The 17,846-nt window shown below is 34.6% G+C and overlaps 1 protein-coding gene across 1 annotated transcript in view; it reads left to right on the top strand.

Moving 5' to 3' along the window:
* LOC138705147 (mitochondrial-processing peptidase subunit beta-like) overlaps positions 1-3,731 on the top strand; it is a 35,107-nt gene extending 31,376 nt beyond the window's left edge. The window contains exon 8 of the mRNA XM_069833808.1: positions 2,192-3,731. Within this exon, the coding sequence (XP_069689909.1) occupies positions 2,192-2,332 (141 nt within the window). The 3' untranslated portion in view covers positions 2,333-3,731. The remainder of the gene's footprint in view (positions 1-2,191) is intronic.
* The last annotated feature ends 14,115 nt before the right edge of the window (positions 3,732-17,846 follow it).

Consider the following 17,846-nt stretch of genomic DNA (forward strand, 5'->3'; position numbering starts at 1 on the left):
ATACGAGCGTGTTAATTACCATTATAGGCAAGTTTCATACGACTTTTTATGCTCGACGATATTTCTAACTTGAAATTATTCAGATGTATACATTTTATTTGTATCTGACAAGCTCGGAAGTGACCTTGTTCGAGGTCGTGAATTGTGAGATGTGCGCAGACGCGAAAGTATTGATTTTTTCCGAGGAACAATAATGTCATTGACCTTGATGTAATCCCGTTAAACTTGATATAACCTTGATTATTGAATTCGACATTGAAAAACGAGATAACAAATTGAATTTATTTGAATATTATTTACAATTAACGCTAATTATTATAGTAACAGAACATAACCTTCTGCGACAGTATTGGATTTCCAGCCTCCGTGACTTTTCGCTTATTCCCTTTCGATTGCATATCCGAGAATAATCGATACTTGCGGTTTGATAACGGTACAAAGCTGACTTGTCATTGGCTGAACACCTGTAAGCTGAGTTGTCATTGGCTGAACACATGTACTTTAATGAGTAGGTGTACTTTAAATGACATGCATTAAAGGACTGCTACCAGGTGTATAATTACTACATTTCGGCATGGTCGAGCATAAACATCTTTAAGATCAGTGCCAAATATGAAATATGCAGTCTTTCTTATATCATTTTTGAAACCCAAATCACAATCACTTTTTGTTGTCAGTATTATCGAATAATCCTGGTATCTATAACGAATTGCTATGTAATTAATTTAATCTCTTTTGAGTCACAGTAGAACGCAAGTACTTCTTAAAACAATAAAAGCCAATTACACTTTTGCATACATGTTACTGGTTCCATACTGATATCACACATTATCACATTATTAAAAAAATTGAGTTGTGTGCGTTTTGTTATAGTCTGGGACATTGGGCGTAGTTTTCTAACATGATTAAAAGTTAGAAATTTGGTTTTGTTGCATATTGTCCCTCATAATTGTTTTTTTTTCTTCACATTTTGTGTAAATACATTCACATAAATTGTTATCAGAAATTATTAAGTACTGGTATGACACGTTCCTCTTCATTGCTGTCACTCGAAAAAGGTGTGTGTGTGTGTGTGCGTGCGTGTGTGCGGGGGCGAGGGCATGCGCGTGCACGCACACGACCCCAACTTTGCATCTTTTCCATCACGGACTTCATCTCACAACCACTAAAGAGAATAAAAAAAAATAAACATGACATTGCTGCAATTGCATAAGTGTTGTGTGCAAACCAGTGATCATCGCCTATAATTATTTATTGAATTTTTCATCTTGTTCTGGTTGATATTCACTGTATATCTGTTATCAGGTAGTGAATTTCACTTGACGACATGTGTTAGAGGAAGAACAATCGTTTGTGTACATCTCAAGTCTGATTAGTATAATATATTACTAGTCGGCGATGGAAGGGGAAAAGAACTGGCCACCCTATCCCATTACCTCCTGGCTTAGTTGCCTCATGAATGATGCCTTGTTGGTATCATTTATGAGGTTCAAACCTGTCTTCAGACAGTTGACTAAACAACAACATCAAATATTAGAGGAAAATGTTACTGATATCTCTTGTAGAGAAGTGAAAATTTAATTTTTAAGCTGAGTCCAAAAAAAGTTCTTTACCTCGGAAATCGAGTTCAGCTTGTGTAGGTTTTGTAGGATGTATGGGATACAGGAAGTTCTGTTAGGTTGCTTTTGATGGTCCAATCTTTCTGGGGGGGGGGGGGAAGTAAGAACTGAAAAACTGCAACAAATCTACCCTTTCATATTATCAAAAAATAGATCACTTCTTAGTATAAAAAATAACCTGAACAAACAGTATCTTGTTGGGAAAGCTATAGGCAAAAAAAAAACAAAACAAAAAAACAAAATCTTTATGCTATACCAATTAAAACCTTAAACTTCTCTCAAGTCACGACTGCCTGGCTAATGATTTGCATAGGATTGCGCTCTATCCATAATCTATTTGTCCATTATGTAACCCCAAGAAATGTATCAAGATCATTTCCTTCAATGTTCAGCACTTATTAATAAAAATACGTCAACTTGTGCAAAATATTGTTGCATATGAGAGCAAATGGCTTCATTGTGAAGAACTTAGCTTTAGTAAACAAGATCAGCAACCGAAGTTTAAAATTACTCTGTATTGGAAACAAAGAAGATAATTATACGAATACATGTATTCCTTATGTTTGTTGCAGAGAGTAACAACAAAAGAGGTTCGAGAAGTTATTTCAAGTTATGTGTATGACCGTTGTCCAGCAGTGGCAGCTGTTGGTCCAATTGAGAATCTGCCAGACTACAATCGCATCAGATCATCCATGTATTGGCTACGAGTTTAAAAAAAATTACCTGGTAACACTTTATGAACATTTGTATTCAGATAGACAGAAGATTAAAATTATTTTTCGTCATTTCTAATGACATTAAGTATACAATTTTCAAAAGTATTTTGAAAGATAGTTGGTTATATTGAAATTTCTACCTCTCAACACATCAACACTTCTCTACAATATTAACACTAATGTCACTAGTTCATAAGAAACAATATAGGCCTATTTAATCCTGGGTAATAAAACTAAATGATATCTAAATTACTGGTGGATATTATTTTGTTTAATCCTTTCAGTACCGGTATGTTACATTTCATAAGTAATTTTTTCCCTCATGATTATGAACAGTGAAATACAACAGTTTGGAACATAAATTCTGTTTTCACCATAATAGAAGAGAAGTTGTGTAATTAAGATGTATAACAGAATTTTCTAGAAGTAGTCTAATATAACATTTTTAAAAATAAATTATCTTCATTCATATGTATCTTCATAATTATGATATATTATAGTACAACATAAAACAACACACTACATCATCATATGACGAAATACTACAAGATAATGTTACATCACATGACATGACCAGTACAATGTAGCATGATACGGCACGACATAACAGCACACAACACAATACGATATAGTACATAATAAAAAGGCCCAGTACAAGAATACATACGTTGGGGTAACACAACAAACAATTGAGGACATGATTTCCAAAACTTGATTCTTCCATGTTTCGTAAATTTTTGCAAAATAAAAAAGAAAAGGTTATTCTTTTCATGATTTTAAAAATAAATTTAATGTTACAATATTAGACAGTGGTGTCATTCACCTGGTTCGCAGTTATTCGATCGAATTGCTTGTTAATTTGTCGCTGTTTTTAGAACCAGCTATTAATTGTTTTAAGTTAAAAAAAATACATTTTTTACAGAAAAAAAAGAACATTAATTTAATACGAAGTTCTCTAGCTTTTTAATATTGTAATAAACATAATGCATAAATAAATAACAATACAGCTGAAAGCGATCATGTTTTTGTTATTGTATTGTTGTTTCCTATCAAAGTTGTGCAGGCAGTCAGGAAAGGAATATGTGGCTGCAACTTTGAAACCCATGTGCAATTACATTTTTCCCTTTCCAATGTTACTACCGCATACACAACAATGAAACGTAATTTAAAAAAACGCAATTAAAAAGAAATTAATGAAGTTTCAACTACAAAATACACTATTAAATACATTAAAATATGATACCGGTACTTTGTTTTCCTCTTTTACTTCTCTTACATGTTTTTTTATTCCATTTCAATGAAATAAATTATATTTTCATTAAGAATACTAACAATACTGAATACATTATTTGGTCTGTGTGGTGACCGGACCAGAATAGTCTCACCATGAGTTCATATGGTTCATAATAGGCAAACAAATGAACACCCAGTGCTAGGGGTATAATCCAATCACCCTGTCAATGGGGGTCATAAATACATTAACCTGATCCTCCAGGTTGGGGGTTGGGCACGGGGTTGACGACTGCAGCATGTAAAAAAAAAATATTGTTGCGAAACTTCAATAATAGGATCAAGGTGGCAGGATTACTGGAGACGAACTACCAAATGTAAAAATGGCATTCGAATTGATACATGGAATATTCGTAGTTTGTATTGACCAGGAGCGCTTAAAGTATCGTCATTTCCCATAAATATGGTCCTGAAATACAACTATGGTCCACGATACAACTATTCAAAGAACATTGTAGAAGTAACATAGACCATTTGTAGATAGCTGCTGTGACTTGACTTCAAACTACAGTACAGCAAAAATACATAGATAAACGAGGTACTACTTTATGGAATACAAAATTTGAATGAATCATAGTTGTATTCCAGGACCATAATTATGGGAAATGACGGTATTAGAAGAACAACTCCAAAGTATAAAGTAGATACAGCAGCATTGCAAGAAATAAGGTGGTTAGGAGAAGGTATAATGGAAAAACAAGAGCGTACAATATATTATAGCTGTCATAAGAAGAACCATGTTTTTGTAACAGGCTTTGTGGTTGATAAAAGAGTTAAACACCTAGTTATAGATTTCCAAGCTATAAACCACACAATTTGTACCGGTACCTTGAGAATAAAGAGAAATTCTTTAACTACCAGTATAGTATGATTTGTGCTCATGCACTGATGGAGGTAGATAAGGATGAATAAAAAGATATATTCTATGAAAAATTAGAACAAGCTTATGTTAAGTGTCCTAAGTACGATATAAAAATCGTAATAGGAGATATGAATGTGCAAATCGGAAGGAAACGGAGTTTAGACCTACCATTGGTGCTCATAGCTTACATGAGTCAACTAAATAATGGCCTAAGATTAATCAACTTGGCAAAAACCCTAAATATGACTCAATTTCAGAAGAAGGATATATATAAAGGTACATGGTTATCGCCAGATGGAAATACTTGGAACCAGATCGAGCATGTGTTAATAGATACTAGGCATAAATTAAATTTAATTGATGTCAGAACTTATCGAGGAGCAAACGTAGATTCAGATCACTATCTTTTAATAGTAAGTATAAGAGCACGTATCAACAATATTAATAAAAGAACACGAGGTCAATATATAGATAAAATTAGTGTACAATTATTGGAAACGGAAACTGGTCAAAAAAATCTATAAAGCAGCAATAGAGGACAAGATGTAAAGTCTAGAACTATTGGAGATGGATGGCATAAAACATTGCTGGAAGAAGGTTCAGACAGCTATTCAAGAAGTAGCGAATCAGGTATTAGGGAAAATTAAATTAGGCCAACGACAAAAAGCATGGTTCGACAACGAATGCGAAGAAGTTAACAGCCAAAAAGAATGAAACATATAAAGTAATGCTACAAAGTCCGAGAACAAGAAGAAAGGTACAGGGATTACAAAGACAGGAGAAACAATGAAAAAGATTACATAAAAAGAAGAAAAAAGAATGGCTGCAAAAAGAAATACAAGACATATTGGAAGAAGCAGAAGTTAAAAAAAGCAGGCTCTTTTTTAAGAAAATTAATAATCAGAACATTAAATCCAGACGTTTGAGCTGGGTAGGGCATTTAGCACAGCAAATCCAAAAATGCATATAGAGTGTTATTTGGGAGACCGGAGGGGAAAAAGACTTTTGGGGAGGCCGAGATGTGGGTGGGAGGATAATATCAAAATGGATTTGAGGGAGGTGGGATATGATGATAGAGACTGGATTAATCTTGCACAGGATAGGAACCAATGGCGGGCTTATGTGAGGGCGGCAATGAACCTGCGGGTTCCTTAAAAGCCATTTGTAAGTAAGTAATAATCAGAGGAAAGAATTTTAAACCAAAAGTAACTAGTTGTAGAAACGAAAATAGTTTGCTACTGTGTGACAAGAAAGATATAATGGCACGCTAGTCAAGACATTTCAGTGAACTGTTATTAGCAGAATAAAGGAATGGAAATAATAATAATGTAAATTTAGAAGACAGAACCGAGAATGAAAACGACCCACCAGACCTTTTGGACGTTTAAATAGTAATAGAAGGTATGAAGAATAATAAAGGCTCGGGACTAGATGGACTACAACAGACATGGGCACAATTTTCTGTTACGTGAGGCACTCGATTTGAAATAGTTTGTTTACTAGGAGAGCAGACTGCAGAGTGGGATGGGAAATATAAACAGCTGTGACCTGCGTCACCTTACCATAATCGCTAAGGCGGTCGGTGGCGAATTATTAGGAAAGCGCCTGGTTAATATGAGACTCTCGAAAACTTTTATTTAATTTGGGCAAATTAATTCGGCAGCTTTAATCATAAACCTCTTTACTGTTTCTCCGTCACTGAATTGATTTAAATCACTGGCGAGTTGCCAAGTAATTGCGTAACTAGCCAATAATATTCCATCACGTTTTCTACATTTATTCTTTTGAATATTCTGGCGTTTCTCAAGATTACTTAGTAGATTTGCATGTTCTCGACCTAAAAATAATTTCAGAAATTCATATTTCGTTTTCTACGCACATTCGATATTTATAAATTTCCTTGGGAAATGGTATGTACAAACAACATTTAATTTCTCGTACCTTTTAATCTAGAGTGTTTAAGGAGTAATGTCATATAGCATTTATTAGTGGGGTATTAGGCAGACATAGGAAGTTGCGTGTAAAATTAATTTGTACACAATGCGTAAAATGTGTAATTTACTATGAATGTAAAAAAAAAGTAATAAAATCACAACTTCCTCTAACAAATTAAATAAATAAAGTGTTAAGTAATTGTTAACTCGAGTTCCCAGGCTACCAATGTGCATTAATGATTCGCCGACACCACACAGTGTTTTCGTGTATTGATTATCACCATGCTGATACATACACCAGAGTTTACTCTAGTAGTCATCAGAGCTGTCGACAATTTGCTTAATTGGTTATTTTACGACGCTTTTTCAACTGCTATGGTTATATAGCGTCTGAATGAGATGAAGATGATAATGTCGGCAAAATGAATCCAGGGTTCAACACCGAAAGTTACCCAGCATTTGCTCTTAATGGGTTGAGGGAAAAATCTCGGAAAAACCTCAACTATAGGTAACATTTTCCAACCGCTGACAGAAGAAGTCCTATTCATAGGGCCAATATTAAAAGAGAAAAAACAAAATCTATTGTCCTTTTGCAAACTCTCTGTGCTCACTTTCCCAGAGGTGATACCTTTGACTTTTACTATACACTTCTAGATTGTTTGTGATCATATTGCAATCTGATCAGGATGTTAGGAAAAAAGGGTATAATATTTTGAGAAGAGGTAATTTATACAAACAAGATAAAAAGTATAATAAATATGCGTCCAAAAATTAATATTTTTGAAGAGACAAGGACTGTTAAATTGATAGGTAAACCTACTGTAACAACAGCAAATATTTTAATGTGAGCTCTTTGCTCATTTCTCTTTGGGAATGTCACATCTATTTACACTATCTACCCCCAGTAGCCGCTATGGAAATACTAACAAACCAACAACCTCTTCAATACGAACTAGAAAAGACTGCTGTTTTACAGTATGAAAAGTTAATTAGACTTCCCTTCAACATCTGGCAGACAAAAAATTTTACAACAAATCTTAAAACACAAAGTTTTCTCTCTAAAGTTCACGATATCAAACAACAGATAACTCTCCCTACTAACAAAGAAAATCTACTCCTTAAAGTATACCCGTTACAAATGCTAGATATTGAACATTATATAGATCTACTGGAGGATGTCAAAAAAGATGACACTCCGAAAGACACTCCTTAGAAACAATCCACACAAGATTCCCAGAGCAACAATGGCTCCATATTTTTACTGACGGCTCCTTGCTAACAAATCAAATTGGAGCAGGAGCTGGAGCTACATGCCGTCTGTTCTCCTTTTACAAACCCCTTGGATTTGGTACTGGTACTACAAATTTTGATGGAGAAGTCGAGGCCATATCTACGACACTTCAAAATCTTCTGTACAGAATAGCTCAATTCCAGCAAGCAGTAATTCTTTCTGACTGAAAAGCAGCCATTTTAGCTATAACATTCACTTTAACACCAAAAAGTCAACAAATTCTTAAGTGCTGGAATGCCTATTTCACCTCATCAACCTAAAGAAAAAAATAGCTTTTCAATGGATACCAGCACATTGCGGATTGACTGGCAACAATGCTGCTGATTATCTTGCTAAAAGGGGCTATGGTACTATTCAGAAACCTGCTACACAATTATCCTATTATACAACAAAAAGAATGACTACTTCACAATACCACAAAATTATAACAAATCATCATCTCCAAATTTCCAAAAATAAAAGATGGGAATCTGTCTCAACCCAAAACATCCCTGGATACCCAAGGAAGAATGCAGACTGTTTACGGGCCATGGCTGCTTGGCCAAGCATCTCCACAGGATTGGTATACCTCCTTCACCACTCTGCCCCTTATGTGATCTTCAGGAGGAAATGGATCGAAATCATCTTCAGCACTGCCCAGCCACTATCAACTTGGCATCCTTGAGTGAAAAATACTGGAGAGTGAGAGAATTAATGATTTCGTTGTCAGAAATTCAGTATTAGCAAACAACAACAACAACACTTTAGTGTACTGTATTGCAATAGGAAACAAGCAAAATGCTGACATTAGGAGATAATTATGGTGTTGTTAAAATACCAATTTCACAGTCCTTGTTTCTTCAAATAAATTATTGTTAGATGTTGTTGCTGTACGAATTTCACAGTCCTTGTTTCTTCAAAAATACTTATTTTAGTACCCATGTTTATTAGATTTTTTTCTTGTTTTTATGAATAGCCCTAGTACCACGTTTCAAAATATTATAATCTTTTACTTAACATCTCGTATGTAGGCCTACGTTACATTTCACCAGTAACCACTCAAATTATTTTCCTTCCTGTGATTATAAATGAAATTATAGTTCTTTGACGATTGCCTGAGAAATGATCCCTTATAAGTTACACCTTCTTTTATCACCTTTAAACTGTCCCAATGAAGTGTTGTAGCGTTCACTTAGAGCTGTTGATTGCAACTTTCATTCTCTGATTTGAATAATTTGTGAAATGGGAACTGTTCCCCTCAGATCAGTATCACTCTGATTCAAGTTTTCCTGTTTCACTAACACATTCATCAGTTCATCACTACAGGTTTCATTGGTTTCTTCCATTAAATCATGTGCTCGAACACTCCTGCCTACTGGTGCGTTAAGTTTCCCCTTCATTTCAGGTTTGCTCTGTTGGTATTCATTCCCATATCTCAGCTCTTTCAGGAACTGTGTTAAGCTGTCATTGATGTCATCAGCTTCATCTTATCCATTTGGCAACATTTCTAAAATTGTATTTTCATTGAGAGGATAAATTCCAGCAAGTACGACTGCAAGACAGGGGAAAGTTTCAATGTACGGATATCTCACTGACAATAATTATCTTAAAATACTAAAAAGAGAGATTTGTCTGTGTTAGTCGAATGCACATCATGCTTACGAAAAGGCACTTTTCAGTGCCAGTAATTTATTTTATGTGCACAAGGTTGGAACTTTGTTTTTTCTGGGCGTGAATTTGTCGAAAAGAAACGACATATGTTTATACGTGAACCAAGTTGACTCGTACACTTCATCACTCCCCATTCCAGATCTTTTTGCGGACTTCTGTCTTTCCCTCCGGAATGATGTCAGTAGGGACTCAATTTTCTTTTTGACTTCTACTCCCTACAATAAACAACATATGTATCCACTGACAATAAATAAACAAAAATAATTTTCAAATTTTGCATGTGTTTGACTCGCCTAACTTGCAGCTGAACATCTTTCCAATAGCTTCCCAAACATCATGTTTTCTTACTTTATTGTGATAAGTAGGATGCTTGGGATTCCATAAAGTTTCCTGCTCCCTATATGCATTAATAAAATTTATAACAGCGTCTTCTGTCCACTCCAGTTTCGACATCCTATTGATGAAATTGCACTAAGAGCTGCATTCTGCTACGCACTATAAACTAGTGGCAAATCCCGTCCACAACGAATACCAACTTCCTTTGATGTACCAAACGATCAGTTTGCCTTTGCTGCGACGTACACACGTTCCAATTTAAATCAGCAAATGCATTTGTTTGTCGTTCGTTCGTTGTTCGCTCACTAAGTGTGTACGCACCTTTAGGTGGCATATATTTAAATCGTTCCTTGCTTGAGCAACTGTTGTGTCACAGACCTTCAATGAGCAGACCGTTTGACGTTGCTTTGCTGGCACCTGGTCACTGTCAGTGTCTGCTAACTGACCTCGAACTTTCTGAATATTACGAAGTCTGATACAAATCCATACACCTGAACTGAATCAATGTTACATTTCTGAATTTGGCCAAAAAGAATGTTTACATGAGGCATAAGTTTGTGAAAAAATTCGAGCCAATATTCGAAATCGTTGTTGTTGTTGTTATTGTTATCTAATGCCGCGCTTTGGCAAAGAAGCCATTAGCGTTCTTGCTCTCCAATATTTCTCTGTGGTGGATCCATCAGGTAGAACTTCACAGGTTTGTAGGTGATATTCAGTCATTTCTTCTTCTTTGTTGTATAGAGGGCAATTTGGATTTGTGTAAATTCCTAGTTTATTCAAGTGTTTGGCCAAATAATCGTGTTCTGTAAGCAGTCAGAATTTTGCTACTGCAGATTTATGGAATCATTTCTGTTTTTTTTTATTAAAATGCTCCATTTTTTATCTTTGGCTTTGATTCGAAATCGTTGTCTTGAAGCAATCTGAGGAAACCAGAAACTTGATTGACAGTATTTTTGTCTTTTACCAATTCACACATTATTTTAAAACATTCTATCAGCGTATCTTTGTTCTCAAATACGGTGTTCACAATACGTGGCTGAAAATTCCATCGTGTTGTAGCTGCTTGTTGTAACCATTTCTTAACGATCACATCGAGAACTTCTGTACATTTACTGGAGTGACTGAAGAAAGAAGATAAGCCCTGAAGATTACTAAAAATATCTTTGCTTGTGTGATACCGTATCTGATATGGCTTTCTGCATTATCAGATTCCCCTGATGGGCATAACAGTGCACAAAATTGACATCTCTATAGTGTTCAGTATTCAGTATGCATTTATTGCGTCCAACTGATCACATGAATGATATGGGACATGTCAGAAGAACACATAATTACTAAGCTACAACATAATTAAAATACAACATACCGTAGTACATTAACTAAAATACAACATACAAAATTACAACATTAACAAATAACAACTAAAAGAACAGATGTCATACTTTACAAGACAAATCACATTTCATTTAGCAGTCTGAAGTCAATGTCGATCAACGTGTTCCTCGTGAGGAGACATCTCTTCTTGAAATCAGGATCTGGAAAAGATTAAGTAAAACTTTTGAAGTAAGGTGTTGTTTTTCTGTTCAGTTTTCTGTTCTGTTCAAATTCGTTCATACTGTAAAAGCAGTTTTTGATTAAAATTTTGTAAATAGCTTTCTTAAATTTTTGTTGTGCAGATATTTCTTTAATATAATTTGTTAGGCCATTATACATAAGAAGACCGGCATGAATGAAACTATTTTTATATAGAGTTGTGTTAAAACTTTAAATAGAAATATTATCTTCATTTCTTGTATTGTGCTGGCATGTGTCTGAATTTGTAGGAAAGCTATGCAAATTATATTTGATAAAATTTAAGGTTTCATAAATATAAATACAGGGTAATGGCAAGATATGCAATTTTTTTAAGAATGGCCTACAGCAAGTAGTTTGAGATACTTGGAACTATGGTTCTGAAGTTCTTAAGTGTTTTTTATACGAGCTTGTACTCCATTAAACTGCCTACTCATAACTGCCGCCCCATCAAAAGTTTATCCTATAAGCTTGTCAGGCTGTTTGTTAACACCTAACTAACTCAATTCGTCTAGAATGACTGAAATTAGTCCTTCAGCTGTATGGCTAGGAGGCTGGAAAAAGTCCCAAAACCTCTCCTATATTCATGTATATAGCATTAATATAGTAACGAAAAATTAAAATTATTTGTATTTGTATGGCACAGTCTGTGGTTTCGTCAGCTTGAACAGCCAGCGAATTAGCAGTTGTGATTTTCTACGCTATACATTCGCGACACACTGTGAGAATTGCATCCAGCAGTTCATTCTGAATAGTCTTAGATGTTCCTCTAAGTTGACCTACACTTGCAGTTTCTAAATATTCTTTCATGGCATTGTCTAATGTTACGACGAAGTTAACAAGAAATATATATGGATTATCTGACTTGATGGTTTCATTATGTCCGCACAAAGCAACTTCAAAGGCACCGCAAAATTTTATACAGTCAAGTAGACGTGAAATGATGTACTTATTCTTATCTACTTGCTCGTCATGATTACGAATAGATAATCTGTATGCATTATCAAGCTGCATTCTTATATCTACTTGACCTAAAAGTGAAAGTTCATTTCATTATTTAAATGTCTCTTGGAAATTTCGTGCTTCTTCTTTTTATCATTAAAATGTTTCAAATCTCTTATGCCTACCGTACTCAAGCATCTTCGCCATTAAAAAGAATACAAGGGAAGCACGAAAACGCATTTTTTTTGTCACATCCGTACAACCAAGCTGCTTTATCGTAAATACTCCTGTTGAGTTTTCTATTAAAATTTCTGCTTTACCCTTCAGTTACCTGTTGAATGTCCATATCGGGTCGAGGTGGTCCTAAACTCTTAGCGCGTACTTTACTTTCATAGTCTAATTGTTGTCCCATAAGCATACTCACTTTATTCATTGTGAATTATTAAAACACACACTCATGCACATTGACACTGCTAGGCCCAGAGGAAATGTAATTCGTTCATACTCATAGATCACGTAACTCGGTCCAACTACCGCAGCACTAGAATTTGTGAAAATTCAGTTGAAAACTAGAGTGTATAGTGTGCATTAAAGGCGGCAAAGCGCCCACCAAGATTTTCTATTGTCAGTGGCAAAGCTTTTTGAGAACTGCCAACTTTATGTATTTTAATGTAAACTTTCTTTTCTGGATACGATGAAAGCATAGAAGTTTATAGGGAGCATTAACAACATAGTTGTGACAAATAAATATATATACATACACACTGTTTTACACAATAAGTCAAGCTTCTGTATTAGTAAACTTACATCCAAAGTTGTCTTGTCTTCTACAACTGGTACCGGTACTAATGATTTTAATTTACTTCTTTTGTGGTTTATGGATAGACAGTATAGAAGAATGTGTTCCAGATCTTCATCATGATTATTACACCAGAGACAAGTAGGATTATCAGAAATGTGAAATCGGTGTAGGTACAATTGAGTGACAATGTGACCTGTTCTGGCTCTTGTTAAAAATGTTTGAACATGTCTGGGCAAGTTTTTGTACATTTCCAGGTCATTTGGTTTCTTTTGTACAGACTGTGAAATTTTTCCTTTGTCAGAAGAGAGCCAATTGTTGATCCATAGCAGTGGCGGTTCCTTGGGGGAGGGAAGGGAGGAACATCCTCCTCACATTTTCTTCTTTTGAAAGTAAATACCAAATAAAATATGTGCCTTGAAATTCGAGGAAGATTCGATAATTTTTAAGTTCACAGCTATAAGAAAAACTCGGTTGAACGAGTTTTAAAAGATGCACGCTCATGTGCTGTAGAAAACTTTGAGAAAGATGCGAGATTGTCTGTGTGAAGGAAAGGCACTCCATTCCTCCTCTACTGCAGTTAACACACATAGACAACAGCGCACTAGCGGCCAGAGAAAGAACCAGAGTTTTAAAGCAAGTAAATGAACGGAGAGGGAGGAGATCCTCCTCTGAATCAGCGCATGGCTGGGAAATAGAAACCGACTGGTCGTGCAGCAAGCTCGCTACTGCTGCCATCTAACGATGCTGCATTCAACCGGACTATAACACATATAGGAGGAGACACAACAAAAACAGTTTTAACGCAACGCTATGAAAGACACCATGTAAACTTTTTTAAATTATAAATCAAAAATATTATTCATTGCACTTTATATAGGCTACTATTCATGGTTTGAAACTTTCGTGGATATTTGAAAGTTAAAGTAGGGTTTATGTAAAACAAAGAGGAAGTAGTTCTACGTAGTTGGCCCCTGAAATTCACTTCTATTCATTGTTTACTAGACAGGACAACAGCCGCCAAGTTGTCAGTTTTGTACAAATATATTGGAAACTGAAAGTAGGTACTCCAAACCACATCATTTTTAACATAAAAAATTAATCGGCCACTAGAAGCTTTGAATAATAATGATAGTATGACTTTACAAGAACTGACATTCTTCAAAAGCATGTGATACTGAACTTGTAAAATGTACATGTGGCAACACAGACCACGTGGGTGGGTGCAGTGTTCTCGCTTTCCTCAGATTATTTCCATTCCCATTTCCATTTCCGTAAAACGGTTCTGGTTACGAGTTAGTAGCTAGTCTCTTCCAACATGTGTGATGCTGTGATGCTGTAGTGCTCGAAAAATGCTACGAGGTTGTGAATTTCCTTGTAATTGCTAATTTGCGCAATTATTCAACAATGAATGGAAGTGAAAACATAATATTTTTTGGACAATTTAGGAAACTCAGTTTACAAGAACAGATTATTGCTATACAGAAGGGAAGGCCAACTCCAACACTTCCTGGTCTTACATGTATGCATGTAGGCTAATTTGAAGCATGTTTCTCTTAAGAAGGTGTCATTTAGCGCTGTTAACTTCTTTCCTCCTCTTAAGAAATATGCAGGAGCCGCCACTGAACCATAGGTTTGTAAAATGAGACTTTACTGAAGCAAAAGCATTGGATAGAGATATCACTTGAAGAGGTCTTGGTTGCAAATATGTTGCCTGTTTTGCAATATTATCGACTTTCTCGTTTCCAGATATACCACAATGATTAGGTATCCATTGAAATGTTATTTCCTTTTGGAGTTCTTGTAGTTCACTTAGTTGTTTCTGAATTTCTCGTGGGTACTCACCTTGTCGTGGTGAGGGGGCTTAAACTTGTTGTTTAAGCTAACAAGTAACAAAGAGGTACCCACATAAGCTGCATTACCACCAACGCAGTCCCACTATATTTTTCCTCTTTAAAATGAAATAATAAACTTTCCATACAAAACCAAATAAAGCATCAAACATGCTTGAGATTGATATACTAAAATTATTCAAAGTCATGTATTACAGAATATATTGAATAAATGCATCAAAAAAATTTTCGAAAAACATAGTCCAAGCTGAAGATGTATTTATTTCTAGGACTTGCAAAGTTTATGTAGCAAAAAAAATCATTTGCATAAATAAAACAGACATTTTTATATTATTTTTTCGTGTCGAACAAAATTGTTATAAATTGATTACATGTTTATTTATCCACCAAGTTGTATCAAGTAAAAAAAAAAAAAAGTACGTATTTTCATGTTTTAATACTTTAAAATAGCCTATATTATAATTATTTTGACCCTTGAATAATTAATATTGAATTAAAAAAGTGTGTTAAGCGGTATACAGTTTAGAGATTATTTATAGTAGCTTAAGTGGTTATTTTATACATTTCATTAGTTTAAAATAAGAGTATCGTTTTGTTTAAAATCATTTCAGTTACATATTTTCAGATAAATTAAATATAATCTGTAGAAAAAATACCGGTAGACAGGCTGTAATGTGAACTGACAGACATATGTATAACGCTTCAAAGACTTGCTTAAAAACATTTTCTCAGAGGCTTAATATAATGGCGAAAAGGGATGTTGCTGTCAAAACCTCGAAATCAAATTTTACCAGCATTATGGTACCGGTACCAGAGACTTTAACTTTACTTCATAATAAGAAAGGTAGGAAAACTTCTGCAATGGAAGTATTGTAGGTGTTAGTTAATTCTCATTTGAGCATATAATCAAGATTTCATATTTTGTTAAAATAGAAAAGTATTGTGAGTTTGCTATTTTTTTATTGTTCTGAGCACTCAATAACAAAGAATTAGGCTACAACTCTGAGTTCATTTTATGATCCTATGAGAATGAAATTAATATTTGAATTTTTTTTCTCCTCCCAAAGAAATACGTATGTACGTTTAGTACCTACCTTTCGCATCTGGAAATAGTCTTTTTTCTCTTGCATGGAGGAGGGACCTGAAGGCTTACACTGAGCCTGAGGCTTATTGTGCTTACCTCTCGTATTCTTGTGAATGACTGAGTAGCCAAATGGTTGTGCTGTTGTACAAGTACAGCTTGCCACACCATGAACTTAACCCAGGCTATTGTATGGACGATGATGATGATGATGATGATGATGATGATGATGATATGTGAATTAATGAGTCCGAGGTTCAACGCCGAAAATTAATCAGCAATTCTGCTTCAATTGGTTGAAGGAAAACTCATGAAGAAACCCCATCAGGTAATTTGTCTCAACCAGGATTTCAACCCGGGCCCACTCGTTTCATAGCCAGATATGCTGACCATTACTCCACAGCGGTGGACTAATAATCATATTATAAAGTCGTTGGTTACTAAGTGCTGATCAATTTGATAAAGAAAATAAGTAGGTATTTTAAGTGATACTTGAGATACCAAGAAAAAATTATAACTGTTCAATAGGTTAGACAGCACAGAGCACGACAGAGCATGACAATACATTTGTATTTTAAGTATAAGGGTGTATGTGCGCACGTGTGTGCGGGCTTTTTTTTTTCACAAAAATACTAGTCTTCGCAAGGATAAATTTTTACGCAATTTTTCTGGGTTGTAAAGCCAGGATTCATTGATGGAACTGTTGATATTAAACAATATAAAATTATCTATTTAATTATAATAAAAATATTGATTACAGTGCTATTTAAAAATATGCATGATTCTTAGTTTTAACTTATATTTGTATTTGCAACAGGATGCCATAGGGCATTTCAATGTAATTTTTTTTTATCTTGCTATTGAAGCTGAAAAAACATGCTTTACAATCATACGTGCATACAGTTAAACCAAACAACATGGTATCACCAGGACAGAATTACTGCATTGATTGGTACCTACTAAACTATTGATATTAATACCAGTTTATGTCTGAATATATTTAGCGGTTATTATTATTATTATTATTATTATTATTATTATTATTATTATTATTATTATTATTACATAAAAAATTGGTGATCATGATTAATAAAGAAAAATACACAAAGATTAAGATATGAATACTATGGGAGTAGGGAGGATCCGAAAACATTAACTAAAATGTGGGAGCTTCCGGAAAATACAGGAGAGCTGATCATCCTAGTATGTGGTCATATGTAATGTAAAAATAATTTTGTTAAGTTTGATTTATTTAAAATGTGAAGTATTTAGGAAACAATTCTTTCTTAGATAAAATACTCAAGAGAAACATTTTAGTATAATAGAGGGGAAAGGAACTGGCTACACTACTCCATTATCTCCTGGCTTAGTTGCCTCATGAGTGATGCCTTATTGGTGTCACTTATGAAGTTCAAACTTGTTTTCGGGCAGTTGACTAAACAATATAACAGAGAGTAATATACAGTACATTCATTAGATACCAGTATCGGTAGGTAGTCCTACTGTTTTCAGGCGAAAGTGTCATTACTTGTTATTTCTACTATAGGTAATGGTGGGTGAGTGACAAAGACTCCTGGGTGTATGTTTATCGGTTTATCATATAATATACTTGTATAGGTATTGCTATCAGTACTTAGAAATGAACAGCACAAGAAAGAAAAACTTTTATGCTCCCCAGGTTCAACTAATCAATAAATCATTTTATGATTATGAAAAGAGACATATATATACTTTCAATGAACTGTTCTGTTATTCATATGTTTTTATGAAGAACCAGAGAATGTTGCTGTGATAATAACAATAAAAGAATTCACCTGCGTATTTGTCACAAAACAGATATAAATGGCGACCACATGTTTCTTAGATAACAGAAAATGAAGTGTTTATCTTCAGTAATATCT

The sequence above is a fragment of the Periplaneta americana genome, chromosome 8 (assembly GCF_040183065.1).
Source record: "Periplaneta americana isolate PAMFEO1 chromosome 8, P.americana_PAMFEO1_priV1, whole genome shotgun sequence".
NCBI lineage: Eukaryota > Metazoa > Arthropoda > Insecta > Blattodea > Blattidae > Periplaneta > Periplaneta americana.